General features: G+C 38.9%; 1 protein-coding gene across 1 annotated transcript; it reads right to left on the bottom strand.

Moving 5' to 3' along the window:
• Positions 1–12,227: 12,227 nt before the first annotated feature.
• On the bottom strand, positions 12,228–13,191 carry LOC110204348 (protein reprimo). The gene has a single exon (XM_020980573.2). The coding sequence runs from the start codon at positions 12,910–12,912 to the stop codon at positions 12,583–12,585; it is 330 nt and encodes a 109-aa protein (XP_020836232.1). The 5' UTR covers positions 12,913–13,191; the 3' UTR covers positions 12,228–12,582.
• Between the last annotated feature and the right edge of the window lie 8,240 nt (positions 13,192–21,431).

Consider the following 21,431-nt stretch of genomic DNA (forward strand, 5'->3'; position numbering starts at 1 on the left):
TTTGTGTTTATGATGAACTCAGCCAACACCAAATAAAATAAGCATTTCCTCACATGAAGTAGCACCAGAAAAGGAGAATTGCATATGAGGCTAAATATTTTGTACAGCTTGCTTTTCTTTTTAAGAACACAATAATAATACATACATACTACTTCATCTTCATGGTACTTTAAGGTTTGCACTTTAAAGATATTCTCTGCTTTGATCCTTACAACCATCCTGCAAGGTGGTTGGATTCTTATCCCCATTTCTGCAGATGAGGAAAATGAGGCTGACAAACAATCAAGTACTTGCTTAGATTACAAACGATTACATATGATTACAAAGTGTTTGAGGTAGGCAGATGTTGCAGACTCCAAGTCCATCATTTTATGTACGTCGGAGAGCCTCCCACTCCACCCCCACTTTAATAGCCACCCTATTTGTATTTCCTTCTACTCTTTTCTGTGCATTAAAAAAACTTCAATTCACTGATTTTTTTCTTTTTCCTTTCTTTTTTGAGAGTCAACTCTTTTCTTATTCCCATCTTCCTTCCAACTCCCCCTCAATGAAAAAAAAATCCTCATAAAAATATGTATAGTCAAGCAAAACAAATCCCCATGTTGGCCATGTCCAAAATTGTATGTTTCATTCTGAACCTGGAGCCTGTCATCTGTCAGGGAGTTTGAACCATGCTTCATAATTATTCCTCTGAAATGGTGGCTACTCATTATATTGATCAGAATTCTCAAATCTTTCAAAGTCATTTTTCTTTACAACATTGTTATTATTGTATTTTTTTCCTTTGGGTTTTGTGTACTCTGTGCTTACCCATTCAAAAAGTGTTCCCACGATTCTTTAAAACCATCCTTTCATCATTTCTTATGTTACTATAATATTTCATTATATTTATATACTATAAGTTGTTCAGTCATACCCTAGTTGATGAGTATCCCCTGTTAATTTCTAGTTCTTTGCTATAACAAAAAGAGCTGCTATACTGTCCCCAAAGTCTTATTGTAGTTTTAAGACTTAATTTAATAGCTTTAAAGCTTAAAACTGCACTGAGACTTTTGGGACACTATATTATTTACACTCTCCAAATATGCCTTTTTATTTGCATGGTTGGGAGTGAGGGAGGGGGACTCCAGTATGACAAGATCATATGACTACTACTCAGAGAAACAAAGCAGATTCTGGAGTAGGTAGGGTTCTGGTAGGTCTAGGTCAAGGTTACATTGGATTGATTTGCCCAAGTCTTCACAAAAGATACTGCTTGGTTAGACCTATAAGTTTGACTCCTGCTTTTGACATTTGTTAGGTGTTTGGCTCTAAATAAGGCAATTAACCTCTCTCAACTTGTTTTCCTATATGTAAAATGTGGATGATAACAGGACCAGCATTACCTACTTCACATGATTGTTTTGATGCTTAAATGGCATAAAGTATACAAGTGCTCAACAAATGCTCAAATGTTATATAAACATCAGCTATCATTCTTAATGAACATCTACCAGATTCAGTGGGGAGAGTGCCAGACTAGGGCATCAAGAAGATCTGGGTTCAAATCCTTCCTCAGACACATGCTAGCTGTGTGACTCTGGGCAAGTCACTCTTTCAGCCTTAGTTCCCTCATGTGCAAAATGAATGAGTTGGACTTGATGTGTAAGATCACTCTTTGTTCTCAGTATGTGATTTTTGAAAGCAAAGTGCCCTAAGAAGAGGATTTGGGAGCTTTAACTTCGTATTGTATTGCATGTGTTCTTTTGTTCTTCAAATTTCTCCCTGACAATGAGTCATCAATAACAAAATATTCCTCTTATGTAATTAGTAAGAAGAAACACAAATAATTTGGTAACTTATTTTGATTTTCTAATGATTTAACAATTTCCTTAATTTGCATTGGCCTTCAAATTGAGTGAGGTTCCTTCCTCATTCTACTTATCTCAGTTCCTAAAGCTGTCTATGCTTCCATTAAATGTGATTATTGATGTTTCAGTCTTTTGGGGTCTACAAGATGTGTTAGGTCTACACCGAGAACTATTAGCCACAGCTCAAGATAATAGAGCAATAGAAACTTCAGGAGTCAGATAAAAAACCTTACTTAATAATGATCATACTGAGGTGGCTCATTTTCTGGGTGTACGTGTGTGTTCTTTTATGGAAACAAAGAAATAACAGAAGCCAGATCATTTGAAAATACAAATTATTTAATTTCAGTTGACAGATATCCAAGCAGGTTAACGTGTTTACAAAATATTGAGTACACCAATAATGGAGAAATGGGGAGACTGAGCAGAAGAAAGGAAAGGGTGGGGCTTCGATCAATATACTTTAGAATATAAGCTGTATGGTACTGTTAATTTATAGGAAAATAAATAAAGTAAAGGAGACACTTACGATCGAAGGGCTCCTTTTACCAAACCAATCAGACATTTGAAGTTTTGATCTTTTAAAAATCAATGTTTCTTTCAAAGTAGTTTATCCTGTTCAAAGAGGGAGAAAAGGAGACCAGTTCTAAAGGGAAGTACTGCTACTGATGGTGAAAAACAAATAAACCAATAGAAAGGGGAAAAAAAGATTTAATGAGGGTAGGACTGTGTCCCTGCTGCCTAGCTACTCTTACTCTTGTACCCTTAATTTGACCCTTTGCCTCCACAATGAAGTCCTAGATACTAATTTACTCAATTAGTTGATCTGGACCACAACATTTCTTTCAGAGGTGAAACAGACTTCAGAGTGTCTAACGTAATCCCCTAATTTTATATACAGAGAAACAGAGGCTCAGAAAGCCCAAAGTCACATACCTAGTATGCAGCAGAACTAAGATTCAAATCTGAGATTTCTGATTCCATAGCCTGTGTTCTTTGTATTTAGGTTTCCCTACCACCTAATTTGGATGAGAATAAGTGAGCAAAAGTGGCTTCTTCCTTGCTCTACTCCCCCCCAAATACGGCACAATCCTTCTTTTAAGCATTTTAAGCACTAATAGTGACGTGCAATTGCTTGGAATAATACAAGGGGGAAAGTTACAAAGTTAAGGAAACTTTAAGAGTTTTTAAAAATTATTCATATATTTTGTTTTTACATCCTTCATTTCCTAATACACTCCACCACTTTGCAAAGAAGGATGGATTGGTACAAAGAATAAAAAAGAAATAGAGAAAAAAAGTTCAGCATAGCATGCAAATTGTTGCACACCTGTAGTCCTCCACTTCTGCAAAGAATAGAAGAAGATGTAATTTCTTATCTTTAAGGTCAGGCTTGTTCCTTATAATTATACAATGTTGTTTTAATACTTTTTGCTATTGTTTCACATTTGTGTATTGTTTTCATTGCATACATTATTTTTTCTAGTTCTTATTTCTCTTTGCATCATTTCATGTTTTCTCCAGCTCTTCCAAATTCTTCAGTCTTTGTTTCTTATTGTAGAGTAAGATTTCTTTCCATTCATGTTCTATAGTATGTTTAGGCATTCCGAATCAATGAACATATACTTTCTCCCCTTCCCCCCCCTAGTTCTTTGCTACCACAAAAAGTGTTGCTATTTATAATGTGGTATAGATGAGACTTTTCTTTCTGCTTTCCATCCGGAGATAGATGTCTTGTAGTGAGGCCTTTGGGTCAAAGGCTATGAACATTTTACTCACTTTTTTTCCCTTTAATGTAGCTCCAAATTGCTTTCCAGAATAGCTGGACCAATTCACAGTGGAATTTTAACAGTTAATACAGGCTTTGTATACATGTTTTACAGGAAACTGGTTCTCATTGTTTTCTCAAGTTTTCCTTTATTGTATGGCTAACTTCCCTTCTTTCCAATCTTATCCAGGGATGACTGGTCTAATACCGGACAAGCTGGATGTAAAGTGAAAGTAGAGATTTATCTAGCCAATGTAGATTCTGTCTGGCAAAGCCATTAGGTGTCTTATCCTTTTGAGAAAATTTTACCAGTAGCATCAAATTTAAATAGAAATGGGGGCCATTAAAGTTTACATAATTATCCCTGAGGGCCACATACTGACTTAATTTCAAAATGTAATGTTATCTATGTTTTATTGTATTTTTATTTAATTTGTTAAATATTTCCAAATTCCATTTTAATCTAGTTCAGGTCCACTCAGGAATATTAACTTACTTGTGTTTGATACCTCTGTCTTTTGCCAACCACAGTTTTGGCTGTGGGAATCCCAGGTTTTGGGGAGGTCCCTCCTAACCATTTTCTATGCTCCTCATTTTCCCCTGTGCCCAGAGCCTTGCCCTTAGATAAGGAGAGTTGCAGAATGGACAGGGCACAGGATTCAGAGTCAATTCAATTGGACTCAACAAAGCTTCAATAAATACTCACTAAAGGGCAAAGTCTTCTACTTGGTTCTGGAATCCAGAAGACCTAAAGGCAAATCCTGTCTCTAGCACTTAATGGTTGATTGTGGGACCCTGATTAAGTCACTAACTTCTCTAAGCTTTTGTTCCTTCATCCATAAAAATATTGATAATAATATCTATACATCAGAAGTTTGTTTTGTAATAAGGTATAAAAAGCTCTTTGCAAACCTTAAACATTACATGAAATCAGTTATCATCATCATCATCATCATTAAACATGACCTTTTCTCACCTTTGAACTATTAACTAATTAATTAAACTCTTTGGCCAAGGATTTATGGATCCCATAATGAAATACATTTTGCCTTCTTGACTCCTTGAGGTAGAGCCAAGTTCAAGGTCAACTAAGCAAGAAACCTGTCTTGAAGGGGCAGCTAGGTAGATAGAGCACCAGCCCTGAAGTCAGGAGGACCTGAGTTCAAATCCAGACCTCAGACCAAACACTTGACACTTACTATCTGTGTGACTCTGGGCAAGTCACTTAACCCCAATTGCCTAAAGAAAAAAAAAGAAAAAAACAAAGAAACCCGTCTTGAGGTTCAGACAGGGACAACCCTGTCATTTTTATATGGGTGAAATGAATACTTGTTGAGCTTACCAAAGGCATGTCTAATTTTAAAAATCCTGATATTCTTCAAATGTTTAGATTATTGAATTCAGTTGCATTGTGCACTCTACCTTAATGTGTCATAGTTGCTAAAAAACAAGAAAGCTTAAATATTTTTCTTCCCCTGTGGTGTTGTCTTCCTACACTGATCCCTGGTAGTCATCTATTGTGTACCTATCTACAAATTTCAGTTGCTAATTCCAGTAGTTCTAGTCTACATAGTCCTATCTCCTGTCTTTTTCCTTATCTGCACATATAATGACTACCTCTACTACTTATTCTAGACCTGGGATCCATAAACTTGTTTAAAAATATTGTAATAACTGTATGTTAATATAATTTATTTCCTTTGTAATCCTATATATCTTACTTGATGTATTTAAACACATTATTCTGAAAAGGAGTCCATAGGCTTCACCAGACTATCAAAGGAATCTATGATACAAAACAAAAACAAAAGCAAAACACTAAGATTATTTTGGCCCCCTCCTAGTTAGAAGTTATGTGGCTTGTTTAAGGCTATGGTAATTCCTGTTGAGTTTTGAGAGTTCATGTCACTTCTCAGGACATGCTTCCCTCCAGAGTACATATTCTTTATCTACTTAAACCATTAGTCCTTGGTGGTTGTTCTTCTAAATTGGAATTTCTCAGATACCCCAGTTATCTTTGGGAATAATGAAGTCTGCACCACCACTTTTCTGGGATTTTGTAGGGAATCCCTACTGAGTTGTTGAGTTGAGCTATCTGTGATAATAGACATATCCTGGGGCCAATGGGCAATGGGTATCTTTTCTAGACATAGCTCTTGATGTAGGCATGTAGCTCCACCTATCTTCTTGTGTTTGTCCTCACATAACCCCAACATTCCCTTGGAATTTTACTTTCTTTAACAAATGTTATTCATATCTTTTATTTTTATATCATTCTCATATCCCTTTCCATTTCCCCATCACAATCCACCCCTTTTAATAAAGAGCTTTAAAAAAAAGAAAAAATAATAAGTTCAGCAAGTTTAACCAAAACATTGACAGGAGTCAGTTTATATGATGTGTCACACCTATAGTGCCCCACCCTCAACGAAGAGGAGATATATTTTCTCATCTCTTTTCTGGAGTCAGGCTTGATCATTATACATAAATAATGAGTTGACTTTTTAGACTCCAGATTTAATTTTTAAACCTTAAAATGTAATAAATCACATAAAATACAGTAAATCATATTATAATAAGGATTGAATATGGCACCACACAATGTGAAAAACTATAAAACTACTTCCATGTATTAAAATGTGTTTATGCATGGGATAGCATAATTAAATCATTTCAATACACTCTACAGAGCAAGCAGGTTTTAACTCTTATCTTGGTTATCCTAATAGCACTCTTTGAATAGTTTTGAGTATCTGAAAGCAAAATAAATTCAGAATATTATTTTCATTTTTGGTGCCATCATAAATTATATGAATAATTTTGTGTTATGAATTATGCAGCCACTTACTAACCCTAGGTTTTCCAAAATTTTCATACATAAATGAATGATGCTTAAAAAAAATACCTTTAGAGCCTTTAAGGCTAATTTGGTAGCTAACCTAATGCAAGAAAAATATTGGAGAAAAGGTTAAAAGCCCTTGGCCATCTAGATGAGTTAGCCTCAAATAATTAAATGTGAGCATTGGGAAACACTTGCAGCTGTGGGAGTGGACTTTAGAACATATCCCCTTTAAACTGTTTAGCAAATTGTGTGAATGAGATTTGGCAGGTAGATAAAAGACTTATGAATTGCCGTTTGGGGGATTGCAGCAGGCTTGTTGCTTCAGCTGGCTTTCAAACTAGGCTTGCATCTTATAGAACAGACCAAACCCTGCAATCTGTTCCTGGCATTATAACCCCCAGAGTGACCCACCTAATCAGCTGGGGGCCAAGCAAGGCGCCAACTGTATATGAAGCAGCTGTTGTCCAAAATCACTAGCCCCAAAGGGAAATGTTCTCTTGGGGTGAAAATAGATTTGTAATTGGCCTCCAAAATGCCCACATTCAACAAAACTATACATTAATTTTGGCTTAGGATAAGAGGAATTACATACGAATAGATAATCTACTTCTTTCCCATTTTGGCTTCTTAAAACATCACCCAGTGAGAAAAGAAAGATTTGGGATATTTAACGACTTGTCAATCACCTCTAAGGAAGTCATTAACATAGGCTCAGGGAAGTTCTGAAGGGTCATTTCATTGGCAAATAATACCTACTATTTTGGAGGGTATTCATAATATGAGAGCCAGAGCATGTTCCAGATATACAGTGAAATCAACTATAAAGCACATCAAGGAATGAAATAGACTAGTAAGCATTAAATCTTAGAGCTGAAAGGGACCCTATAGATAAAATAATCCAAACTGCAGTTGAAATTTGCCTGAAGAGGTGAGAATTTTGCCCAAAGTCACACAGTAAGTTAATGTGAGAGCTGGCATTAGAGCCCAGGTCTCTGAATTCTCAGGACACTGTTCTTTCCACAGCAGGGTACAAAGTGTAGCCGGCCACTTGTTACACTATCCCAGTACAGGAGCTGGCTGCAGAACACAGCTCAGCAGGGCTGGGGAGAGAGAGAACAGGGGACTCTGAGGCATGAGGAGATCAGTCACCAGGAGGCTCCTGTGGGAGCAGAACTGATCTTTGGCTTGGCAGGAAAAGTGATTGCTCTTCTTTCCCTTAGACTACCCAAAAGAGAGTGCGTTCTGGTTTTTTTTTTCTCTCTCCAGGCATGCTTTGGAGGATTTAACCCCTTTAACTCCAGAACTTCCACTGGGCCTTCCCCCCACACCCTCCTGACTGGTGAGTGTTTCATGTAGTCCACTATATCAGGCCAGGCTAATGCCAAACATGATGCTTATTCCCAGGCCATTTATGCAGAAACCACCCTGCTATCCTCAGCTATTCCACTTCTGGTACCATAACCACATCAATATTGTTTTTACTGCCAGAAAAATTGTGTCAATTTACTCCCCTATGTAGCTTTTCAAACCACAGTACCCCACCCTGGCTTGCTTCTTCCTTTGTAGGTGTTCCCTCCCTACTAGAATGTAAGCATCCTGAAGGCAGGTACTAACTTCAATTTTTAATTCCTTATTAGCATATTTAAAATGCTTGGCACATGGTAAACATTTATTAAATATTTTCTAATTTGTTCATTGATTCATTCATACATTTGCTCTGAAAAGCAATAGCTCTGTATCTAATATAAAAATAATACATGAATAACAGGCTAAAGTTACTGGAGCAGGAGATAATTTCAGTAAAACTACCAGGAAGGAAGGGGGGGGTCACTCAATGTGTAGGGGTATGACAGTGTTGATTTACAAGTTGTGCCTCTTAGACATGCTGTTTCCCTAGGAGCTCTTTCCCTAGCACTCACATCAGACTAACCAAGCATCTAGAGAAATGTATCTCCTTTAGCCTCTTACCTATTGCTTAGGGTTCTGGCAATGAGAACAGGTTGGCAAAATCATGTGGCTTCTTCCTTCTGTCTATCATGTTTCCCAGTCTTTGGGGACTAGCCTTGCTTAGAGGAATTAGGAAGGGCATCACTTGCACTGTAGAATAATCCTCCTGTACCTTGTAGTGTGTCAGTGGGAAAGGATTATCATCCCCTAGGCTCAAGGATTGATAAAATGCCATTTTCATATAGCTGTTAGAATTGGATGAAAGAAAATAGTGGCAAAGGCAGACAGGCATGAGGAAGGGTTGGGAGCCTGGAGAAACCACTGCTGTGTGGCCATCAGGACATAATGGGTGTAAAAAGCTTCTTGCTCCCATCAGCGCATCTATAAAAACCAGAACCACTTGGCATCCCTCTAAGTAACAAATGGATATGGAGGACATTTTTTTTCCCACCACAGATAAGATAGAATCTGATTGCTAGAGGCAAGTAATCTCCAAGGCTGTGAATTTTTTGTACCCTCTGAATTTTGTTATGAAGCACACATCCTAGACCACAAACATTCACATACATCCACATTCACATATAGATCTATCTATGTAAAGTATAAGGTCTGATTGGTATCAGGATCTCAAAGGACTGGGGAGAAAATTTAGAGTGAATATTAAATGTAGGGAACCTACAAACTGATCTAGAGGAAGCAGAGGATGTAATAGACAAGGACAAAAATGAGGCAAGCAAAAAAGGAAGAGAAAAAGGTCTCTTGTCTGGAGCAGAAGCCAAGTTTAGTCACTCCATCACCTCCCAAATCTAGATCTGGTCTTGTGTTTTAAAGGAGATATATGCCATATGCAAATAAATGAATTTCAAATTCCTAGGCAGGTTGGAACTCCCAAAGTGGCCCAAACTGTGTCAGCAGGACACAAAAGAGTTCAACCAGCCATACCCTGCTTATTTCTAAATGACTAGTTTTTAACTAGATCAGTGAAAATAGTTATACATAGAGACACATCTCATGAAGGTGATAGAGGCAAGTAATCTCCAAGGCTGTGAATTTTTTGTACCCTCTGAATTTTGTTATGAAGCACACATCCTATATTACATGACATAATGGATATGTCCTGGACTTGGAATCATGAAGACCTGGGTTCAAGTCCTTCCTCAGAAACTTAGTAGCTTTGTCATCCCGGAGAAATCACTTAATCCTTCTGAGCTTTCATTTTCTTAGCTATAAATTAGGGGGTCACACTTGGCCTAGTGGTCCCCTTCAGCTTTCAAACTGTGATATCTTTAATCTCAAAGGACAGGGTAAATGTATGTCTTTTTTCCCTTGGAACCAATGGAGCAATAGACTTAAGTTGTCCTCAGTAAGATGCTGACCAGATAAATCTTTAGTCCTTGAATACTAGGGCCAGAAGAAAATTCAGAGGTCATCTAGTCCAATCATCTCATTTAAAAGTTGAGAAACTTGAGGCCAGAGAAACAGAATTATTTGCTCAAGGTAACAGAGCCAAAATTAAAACCAAGATCTCCTGATTGGTAGTCCAATGCTTTTTCCACTATACCATACCATAGCAAGTTCCCTCTGTTAAATTGCATGCCATTTTCCTACCAAGAGTGCCGTACCCTGCCCTACCACTGGTAAAATGTAGTGAAAAATAGATGTCAAAAATGTGTGCTTTGCATTTGAATATCTAGAACCCCAGGGAGGCCAATAAAATCTTTTTTTCTTCTAGCCAGATTTTCCATTAGCATTAAAAGTAACCACCTTGGGCTTAATGAAAAGATTTGCTAGAGGGGTAACAGGGACTTTTGGCAGCCAGACAGATCACTGACTAGCACTTGATAGCCAGTGTCATCGGGTCAATGACATTGTTTATACCAGTTGTTCTTCTAAAATAAGTGAAAAGCATTTCCAGAAGCCAGTGAAACTCCTAAAATCTCTTCAGTGAAATGATTTATACTATTCCTTAATCCTATGGAATTAATAATAGATCCTCTAGCTTCTTGTAGTATTCTAGGACCCTGCCCCATTTTTAAGGATTAACAGCACACATTGTAAAGCTTAAGCTTCAGTAAATGGTTCCTGTTTGCATTGTGCTTTCAAAAATCACTGATTCCTGCTGCTAGTCATCAAAACTGGGCCAAATGCCCGGACCCAAGTATGGCCTGTCCATGGGACTGACCACCTGTAGCTCCATCTCTTTTTCTGTTTTCCCTTCCTAACTTTTGATGTATAAATTCCATGTCTGCCCAGGTATTCAGGACCTTGGCTAACTCCTTTAATTTCTATTTGCTGGGAAGGAACATGCCATTTTATCAAGTTACATGTACATAATTTAAATCCATCTGTGTGACTGTATCTCTCTGTGTGATTGTGTGTTTGTATATCTGTGCATGTCTGTATGTCTATCTGTGTATTTGGTGTGTTTGTCTTTGTGTGTCTGTCTCTTTCTCTCTCTCTTTCATCTCCCTCCTCTGCCTCTCTCCTCCTCCTTTTCCAAAACTCATATTGATCCTTTCTATAAGGAAAAAGAAAAACAGTGAATATTAGGCCAAGAGGCATCATAATAAGAATTGGCATCAATAGTTTGGCACAAGGGGAAAATATTATAGTCTAGTTATTTTTTCTTTTTCTAAACCAACCAGCAAGCAAACAAACAAATAAAAATCCCATCAACTACCATAGAATACTTTTAGTGACGTTAGGGTAAAGTCACCTTCCCAGAAGACAAGTTAAGTCCTCTCTTCCTTTCATTAGCTTCTTAGCCCTGTTTTTCCACTGGAGCAACGCAAGGAAGTCTGACCCTCCCAAGGTTTCTTGAAGTCCTGTCTGACTCAGCCCACAGAGCCTAAATGAAATATTAAATAACAACAAAAAAAACCCGATGATGATTTAATTGAAAATAAAAGGACGCTGCCTTCAGATGGCTTCAATGGGTATTTAAGGATTCTTGGCATTCTTAAAAATGTCAGATTGCTTCACTGTTCTGTCCTTTCCCTCATCCACTTGCCCAGTCCCTCTGACCTGTGTCCTTAACCTGAGTTCTCCAAGCCCACTCTGCTGTACCCTACTTCCCCATACCAGCGCATCCCTCTCCCTCACCCTCCTTTTTCTTAATCGCGGAAAGAGCACCAGGAGGTCAGCAGAGGGAACATTTTGTGAATATGTATTTATTACAGAAAATTTAAATAAAGGAAAAAAAAATAAAAATTGTGCCACAGATTTAAAGCACTTTTGCTGCTTAAACTCGTGCAGTACTCTCTCACATGCTACCCCTTCTGCTCCCCAGACCCCATGGGCCAGCTCCAGGCCAGCCCTGCACACTACGATGGGCATAGGAAAAGCGACAGTAGAAGACAATTCACAACATTCACATTTTTGTCCCGTCTTCTCCCCTCTCCTCCCTCGTGAACCCCATCCCCCCATTAATCCCTTCTCCCTCAAGACGAGAAAATTCCAGACCCACAGCCAAACAAAAAGGGTTGGAAAACACAAATTTTTATAATAATTATTTCTTAAGCAAAATATCCCTTAAAACAGTGAGCTACAATCAAAATGTAGTTACCGATTGTCCCCTCCAGTGGAGAGGGGACTGAATCTGGGAATGTTTGTTCTGCTTAGTTTGCATGTCATTGTTGTGAAGTCTGTCGCGTTGTATATACACAGGTCACATTTTCGGAAGCGCGGCTCCAGGCCAGGCGACCAGTCGCATCGTTGCCGGGAGGATTCGGCCATCCCTCCCCCTTCCCCACTTTCCCCAAGATCCCGTCCCCACATGCAAGCTGAGATGCGTATCTCTCCCTTCGCGTGATCTCCCGGATCTCAGGCGACGGGACATCTCCCAGCAACTAGAAAGTTATTGCCCATTGCTCTCCACCATCCTCCCCATCCCTTTCTTTCATTACTTTTTGCTGGACTGTCCCAGAAGTGCACAGAGGCTGGTGAGGTCTCTTCTTAGGGTGGGAGGCTTTCAAAGAACGGAGCGAGACTAAGAGGTCGCTTCATCCCTTAGGTAGAAGAGATGGTGACCGAAGCAGCAGCCGAAGAATCATTAGGAGGCTATCACTCCGATAACTTTCTTTCGCCACATCTCAGATGGTTGAGAGGCGCGGCTGGGTTTGGCAAGATGGGTAGGACAGGGGGGAGGGGGCAAGCTGTGGCGAAGGAGGGGAAGGTCAGTAAGGTCCCACAACCACCGCCTCTACCTCTTTGGATGGTCGCCTATCCTTCACCAGGAAGTTGATCATACCCTCCGACTTGATGAGCAGGTTGCAGCCGAGGAAGAAGATGCCAAAGACAACGGTGAGCGACAGGACGCACATAACGGCTATCTGTACCACTCGCATAATGTACAGACTCCGTTCGTCCTGCCCGCTTTCCCCAAAGCCATCGTCTGTCACCACGGATGCCTGTGTACAGCAGCGCAGGACCCGCTCCATCGAGTCACTGCTGTTGGCCAAGAAAAGCCCAGCCGCTTCCGTCTGGTTGCCCAGCATGGGATTCATTCCGCTCCCGGGCGCGCCGAGTGGCGCAGGGTCGGAGGGGGGTGGAGAGTGGGGTGGAGGGAGAGGAACAGGTGTCCCCGGGGGTGGTGCTCCTACTTGGACACTCCTGACCGTCCAACTCTCCTTTCTTCTTCTCTTTTGCAAACCACGACGGTCCCCGGGTTCTGGGAGTCTACAGGATCCTCTGTGATACTACCAACAGCGGCAGCTTCCTTCACCAGCAGCTTCTGCCAAGGCTCTGCTCTCTCCCCTCCTGCTAGCCCAGGGGCTGTTATAAGTTGCCTGGGTTGGGAAAGCACTGACCGTGGGAGGTGTTGGCAGCTGAGGGGTGGCTGCTCCGGGGGAAGAGCGACCCCTCCTGGTCCAGGCTGGTCTCTGCACCAGTTTGAATTGAATTCTTGGGGAAGCACTAGGGGAAAGCGGCTTGTCTCTCTTCTACTGTCCCCACTTTCCAACTTTGTAGGCCAGGGCGGGGGTCACCGCACACTTTTTGTTTGATGGATGAGTTGAGGTTTTTTCTTTTTTTTCTTTTTTTAGTGAGAGCTACAACCAGCTAAAACTTCCAGAGGAACTGGGTCGTACTCACGGCTGTCCTTTGTCTCTCTGCCCCTCTAACCTCTTGTGAGGAATAAAGGTGTAAATATAATGCAGGTGCCAGATGGTCCCTATTTTTACAGAGATCTCCGTGATCTATGCTTCCTTCTCACCCAGCGTAACTTCTCCAGGAACCAGAAAAGAATTTTAATTGAGCAGGGATGAAGCAGAGGTCATTAAGCAAAGAAAATCCGGGTTTGCATTTTACAAAGGGTATAGGAGGAAGTCCAGATAGTGTTAAAGGGTTGTTCAGTTTTGCTGTTGTGGTTGTTTGTTATCAGGAAGATGAGGATTACTTTTACATTGCTGGGGTGGGGTAGAGTAATTAACTAGCCTATGACCACTCTAGCATTTATTAATAGCCTACTATGTTGCAGCCTCTGATTTGAGCACTGAGGATACAAAGAAAGTCAATACACAGTCCCCGCTGTCAAGGAGCTCACACTCTAGTTGGGGAGACACATGAAAACAACTGTGTATAAAGAAGATATATATTAATTTCTATTTCTGAGGTGGTGATTAAGAGACCATTGGGAAATTGAAGGGATGCCATAATGACCCCGAACAAATTGTGGTATATAATTATGATGGGATACTATTGTTCAATAACGAAATGATGAGCAGGGTGGTTTCAGAAAAACCTGGAAAGATTTATTTGAACTGATGTAAAGTGAAGTGAGCAGAACCAGGAGAAGATTGTACATAGTAATATAATGATGATTAATGTGAAAGATTTAGCTACTCTCATCAAGAAAATGATTCAAGGCAATTCTGAAAAATTTATGGTGAAAAATGTCATCCACCTCCAGAGAGAGAACTAATGAAATTAGAGTGCAGATTGAAGCATAATTTTTTCCACTTTCTTTATTTCTCTTCCTTTTTTTTGCAACATTATTACTAATAGGGAACTATGTTTTGAGTGATTTCACATGTATAATTGATATCATATTGCTTGTCTTCTTCCGGGGGGGGGGAAGCAGAAGGGAGGGAGAAAATTGGAACTCAAAATAAAAAATGAATAAATAATGAATAATTTTTATTTTAAAGAAAAAAAAAACTTTGGTGACTTTGGAGAGCGTATTTTCAGTTGAAATGATGAAGTATGAAGCCAGACAGCAGGTTAATAAGAAAGTGAGAGAAAAGGATCTGGAGTTACAGACTGGAAACAGTCTTACTGAAAGGCAGGTGTTTCCAAATTGATATGACTGCATCTTCTTTGATGATATTTTTAGAGGACACAGACATATAGGTTGAATCTTAGCCTATATGTTACTCAAATCCAAATCCTTTACTTGGGTGACGCTTTGGAAATGTCTTCTCTAAAACTCCTTTACCAAAAAGTTGTACCTATCAATGAGAATTTGTGAGTGCCTCATTGTGGGGAATACAAGAGAAGTATTAGTCATTGTCCCTTGAACTCAGAAACTAGAAGAGATGAAAATAGCATAAATAACATTACAGGAAAAGCAGTTACAGAAGACAGTGTAAAATAGTGTACCAAAGTGCACGATACAGACTACATGTTCTAAAAGCATTCAGAGGAGGGAAATATTAGTTGAGGCTCTAAGTTGGGAGGAAACCATCAAGAAAGAAATTAGACTTCAGCTAGACCTTGAAAGATTGGTATGATTTGGATAAGGTAGAGTGGACAGGGCATAATAACTTCTCCATGTGTTCAAAAGAAAACAAATGCTTTATTTACTAATCCATATGAATTACTCTCTAAGCTCTGTCAGGGCAAAATCTTTACTTCTTTTCTTCTGTATGGCCTCTGGCCTTGGATGAGCTGATGCATATCAAATTGAACTTAATGCAGCATTACAGTACATGAAGGAGTTTGGGAAATAGTGTTCAGTAAAACTGGTGCTAGAGGACATGCAAAATATGCACCAGGTGGTAGAAGATAGGATTTCAGGTTCCAAATAAAATTCTACCTTCTGAAAGAAGCCTATCTGGATCCCTGTTAATGCTAGTATCTTTCTTGTAAGATTATCTCCAACCTGTCTTACCTGTATATTGTTTATACATAGTTGCTGGCCTATTGTCTTTCCCATTAGACTGTACACTCCTTAAGAGCAGGGAATTTTTTTTCTCTTTCTTTGTATCTCCAGTGGTTCACATAGTGTCTGGAATGTAGTAGGTGCTTAATACATGAATGTTCACTTCACACTTGTTTAGGGCTTTCCAAACTATGTCACTATATGCCTGGAAGGAAGCTGAAGTATAAATACATCTATTGAATATCATAGAATCATAATTTAGAGCTGTAAGAAATTTTAGAGGCCATCTATTCCAATTCTCTAATTTTGTATGTCAGGAAATTGAGTCCCAGACTAAGTGATTTCCTCAGGGTAACATAATTAGTAAATAACTGGGGTCGGATTTGAATCGAGGTTTTCTGATTTCAAGTCCAGAAATCTATTCACTATGCTGTGAAGTGAGATGATTTATGGGAATTCAATGCAACAAACATTTATCAAGTATTTGCCAACAAAACATGTTGTTTTGTTGTTTTATTATTATATTTATTAAAGTATCTGCATACAAGAAACAGAGTCCTGTTGAATTATTTGTAATAAGCATTTAGCCGGAAGTCATAATCCATATGTATGTCTTAGAATCCTCTAACATTTTGTGTGGCATCTTATGTTAAGGTCATTAGAAAAGTCAGATTTTTGACAGTCTAATAACTTAGTGTACCTTCTCTCCCACCCCCAATGATGAAGCTCTAATCTCCGCCCCCATCTCTGTCTCTCTCTGTCTCTGTTTCTCTTTCTCTATCTCTTATTAAATCACATGGCATCAAGCCAAAACCGAGATGACTGGTAGGAAGGCAAATAACTACCTGTAGTGTAACTGGCAAGGAGCCCAACAAAAGACAATTTTTTACATTGCTTTTTATAAGTGTATATATTCTTTAATTTTTTTCAATTAAAAAGAATTTTCTTTTTTCCCTCCCCCTGTTCCCATTGAGAAAAAAAGAAAACTCTTGTGATAAACAAATTTCCATATTGGCCATGCCCATAAATGTGTGTCACATCCTGTATTTTGAGTCCATTATTTCTCTGTTGGGAGATAGGTAGCATGCTTCACCATCAGCCCTCTGGAATTGTGGTTAGTCATTACATGGATCTGAATTCTTAAGTCTTTCAAAATAGTGTTTAATATGTTGTTGCTTTATAAATTGTTCTCTTGGTTCTACTTACTTTCTTGAGTATTGGTTCATGCCAGTTGTCCCAGGTTTTCTGAAACTGTCGCTTTCATCATTTCTTGTAGCACAATAGTATTTCATTGCATTCATGAACTATATATACATATATATGCATATATATATGTATGTATGTATGTATATGTATATGTATATGTATGTATATACACATATATTTAGCCATTTCCCAATTGATGGACAGCCTTTTACTTTCTAGTAGAGCTACCATAAATATTTTTGTATATATGGATTCTTTTCTTCTTTCTTTGTTCTCTTTGGGTATATAGGGCTAGTAATGGTATAATGGTACCACTAGATGAAAAGGTATGTAGAGTCTAGAAACTTTTTGAGAATAGTTCCAAACTGCTTTCCAGAATGGCTGAGCCAATTAACAACTCCACCAAAAGTGCATTAATATGTCTGTTTTCCCACAGCCCTTCCAATACTGGTCATTTCCTCTTCTGCCACTTTTGCCAACCTGATGAGTTGGAAGTAGAACCTCAGTTCTTCTCATTTTCATTTTTCTAGTAAAGATTTAGAACATTGTAACATAGCTAATTGATAGCTTAGATTTCTTTCTTTGAAAACTTCCTATTGATAGCTTTTGGGCATTTATCAACTGGAGAATGACTCTTATTCTTATAAATTTGAATCAGTTTTGTGTATTTCTTGGAAATAAAATGTTTATCAGAGAAATTTGCTATAAAGATCCCCACCCACCTTCATGGCTTTTTTTTAAATCAAAGGCTTTTTTTTAATCAAAAGCACTTATTTTGTAATTAGCCAAATTGCATGTATTACTCTGAGGGTTCAAATACTCCAGTGGACACAGAATACCTAATTTTTAAACATGGGGAAACAAATTTCAAACCTTACCTAAAGTGCAGAGGGGCTGTTTGGCAAAGTGAATAGAGAGTAGGCTTTGGAATCATGTCAGCTTGGGTTTAAGCCCACCTTCTTACACTTGCTGTATGGCCCTGGTAAAGTCATTAACCTTTCAATGCTCCCAGGTAATTCTCTAAGGCTGTAAGCTGCCAAATAGACATTGAGTAGACTAAGTTCCTTGAAAGGTTCCCTATCCTTATTAAATCACAAATCCAGTACAAAAACCTTTTTTAGGTTCTTAGTCCTGACTCTACTTCAGGTAATAAAATGGGACTAAGAATAAATCTAGGATTAGTGGTAGGAAATTCAATTCAATTCAATTCACCAAGTAGTCATTAATATGCAAGGTATTATACTAAGGCACCAATAAAAAGACAAAAAATGACACAGTCTTGTCTTAAGAGAGTTTATATTCTACTGCCACAGTCTATTCAGCAGTCATCACTAGTTTTCCTATAGTATTTCCATTTTTCTACTCAAAACGACTCTTACCTCCTCTGCCCAAGAGGTTAAAAAAGTTGAACAACTAATAAAGAAATTCTCACTGAAACTTTTTTAGTTTTATTTATGTATTTATTTGGAGGGGTTCTAATTTTATATACCTCCTTTGATAGACCAGGGGGCTTCTTTCTGTTCTTGTGTGTGTGTGTGTGTGTGTGTGTGTATGTGTGTGTGACTGTGGAGAGCTATGTAAAGAAATACTTTACTCCTTTTGCTTATCCTTTGGACATCTTCATGGAGGAAGTGGCATTGGACTTGGGATTTAAAGGATGAGCAAAAATATAGTCCATAGGGGGCAGCTAGGTGGCTAGAGCTCCGGCCTTGGAGTCAGGAGGACCTGAGTTCAAATCCGGCCTCAGATACTTGACACTTAGTAGCTGTGCAATCCCTGGACAAGTCACTTAACCCTGATTGCCTCCAACAAAACAAAATGAAACAAAACAAGACAACCCCCCCCCCCCCCAATTTGGAGCACTTAGGTGGTGCAGTGCATAGAGCACAGGCCCTGGAGTCAGGAAAACCTGAGTTCATATGTGACCTCAGCCACATAATGCTCATTAGCTGTGTGACTCTGGGCAAGTCACTTAAACTCAGCTGCCTCACAAAAAAAAAAATGCAGCCCATGAAGAGAAAAGTAGGAGGCATAGAGAACAGTGTGAGCAAAGGCATGGAGACATTTTTTCAATTCAGTGACAATGTAATCTTTGCGTAACCTGATGCCTGAGTACAGGCCCAAACCAAGACCTTTGCCCCTTACCCCAAAAAGAATTTGGGTCTCATTTGTCTGTGGGCCCTCCGGCTTGCACTCAGCCCTGAACTCTCCCATTTGAACAAGGACTTCTCTAACTTTAGCCTGAGGCTATAATCCTGTCAACTGGCCTTTCACTATGGCGGAGACCAATCCCCCAATTCTGCTACCCTTAATTTAGCCCAGTCCTCCATTGTCTATTATCTCCCAATGCCCTTCTCCTTACTTCCCACCCTTGATCCTATCTAGATCCCATTCTTGACCTCCCATCTACTCCCATCAATATCCTCCCTAAACTCCCTTCTTCTAGACCCCTCCTCCAGTCATCCCAAACGACTTGGCCACTCCTAGATCCTTCTCACATTCTTTCTGTATATAAGGTCCATCTTATCTCCATTAAGGTGCTCAGATTCTTATAATCTAGCCAATGTTCAGATTCTTAAAATCTAGCCATTAGATGAGACTTGCTCAAGCCTGCTTGTCAATATGAGCCTCACAAATGGTTAGATTCCTTAAGAGTCTGGCCAATATGGTAGATCTTTAATAAACCTTGTCTTTGGCTGAAAGAAGGCTTGGATCAAATTCATTTGGACAGGACCTGCATGTTGTGATTTTGGGGTCCCACTACCAGTAAACCTCTAAACCTCAAGAAGGGGACTTGAAAATTTGGACTGAGGGTGAAGCATGGATTGGAGAATCCAGGTTGGGAGAAATCAAAAGGAATAAAATAATGTGCCCTCTTCATCCTATTTTATTTAAAATATGTCTCCGCTGGTGAAAACCACCCAACCTGTTCACTTGTTCCTATGAGGGACTCTTAGACACTAGTTTCACATAAGAAAAACTCTTTACTTCAGATTTGTCTTTTAATGGACCACACTATGGAACAGTATGAGTAAGGACCCTGATGCCCTCTTCTGTTCATTTTTTTTTCCAGCTGCCAAGATGAAGTACAGATAAAGGCTGAAATAATTCACCTTCCAAGTTCAACTAAAAAAAGCCCTGACTACAGTATGTGGCAGAGAGGTTTCAGTATGATACATTGTAGGCCTGTCACAGTCTATTTTTAGATCTGCAGGCTTTGCATTTTTTTGCCTCCACAGAACTGTCATTATTTTTACCCTGAGATTTTTGAGACCAGTCTTAAAAGTCCACTAGGTTTGAGACAGTCAGTCCTATTGTAGAAAGAGTGCTGGATTTGCAATCAGAGGATCTGAATTTGAATCTTGATGGTGCCATTTATTATCTTTTTGACCTGGGCAAGTCACTTAAATTCTTTCTATCTCACTTTCCCCATTTGCAAAATAAGGCAGACACCCCAGCTTTATAATTTAAAACAAAACCAAAAAAAACAAACAAACCCAGAAAACAGAGGTCACAGAACAACAGAAAGAGGGCATAAACCTGACTAACTAGGACTTAAGTATGGGTACTGCCTGGTGATTGTAAGCATTGCTGAACAAAAAGGTAAGAAGGAAAGGAATAAAAACTAACAAATAAAAAAAGTATCTGCTTTTTGTATATATTGAAGTTAAACCTGGGGCAGGATATCCTTTGAAATTTTACAGACGCTACAGCAGGGCAGATACCTATATTCAGATTTGATTTACCAAACCAGGGAACAGCACACATAAATCAGATTAACAGTTTCTGGTCCTTGAACTAATTGTGAGTGAACCTCAGGCTTCTCTTTAAAAAAAATCAACTAATTGGTGTTCGTGGAGGAATAACCTAAACCAAACATTGACTATATGTCTGACACCATTTATGTGACTCCACAATAAGAGCTTCCTTTAATGGAATACTTTATATGTTAATTAGATATGAGTGACTTTGAGGAAGCCACTTAACATCTCTACACTTAATTCTGTTAAATGGGGATAATAATGGTTTCTTTGATCACTTACTAAATTGCAGAATTTAAAGTCAAATGGACCTGCAGACTCCTTGTGATTCAAACTTTGTTTGAGTATCAATTCCCTCTAAATCATTGTTGACAAGTGCTCATCAATCCTCTACTGGAAAACCTCCTATTAGGGATTCTATTATTCCTAGGTGAGCCATTCTAGTTTGGGGTAGTCATTGTCAGGAACATTTCCATATATTTAGTCTATATCTGCCTCCTTATTTCTTCTCCCTTAACCCCTTGTTCTGCCCCCTGGGATCAAGCAGAGCTAGTCTAACCCCTCTTCCACGGGAAAATCTTTCATATAATTAAAGACAGTTATTTGACTCTCCCTGCCTCCAAGTCTTCTCTATAGGCTAAATATCCCCAATTCTTATCATAACAACCCCATGTTGATTAAATAGTGGATGAAAGAACTTTGAAAAGTATGAATGGCTAATATGAAACAAAGTTGTTATTAGGTGTCATCACATATTAAACTTATTCTGTATTTTTCCTACATTTGTCTCAGAGTTCCAATTAAAGGAGCTAATCTCTTTTTTAGAGATCTATTTTGCAATGAACAAAGGGAAGGGGGAAGAGGTCTCTTTTGGACATTTTGCTTGGGGGCCCAGGGTTCAAACTTTTGGGAATTTCAGTTTCCATTTCTTTCCGAACCATTGTACTTGGAAATGACA

Source organism: Phascolarctos cinereus, unplaced genomic scaffold (assembly GCF_003287225.1).
Source record: "Phascolarctos cinereus isolate Bilbo 61053 unplaced genomic scaffold, phaCin_HiC Scaffold_282;HRSCAF=880, whole genome shotgun sequence".
In the NCBI taxonomy this organism is placed as follows: domain Eukaryota; kingdom Metazoa; phylum Chordata; class Mammalia; order Diprotodontia; family Phascolarctidae; genus Phascolarctos; species Phascolarctos cinereus.

Coding starts and splice junctions, on each gene's coding strand:
- LOC110204348 (XM_020980573.2), bottom strand. CDS start 12,912: ATGAATCCCATGCTGGGCAACCAGACGGAAGCGGCTGGGCTTTTCTTG.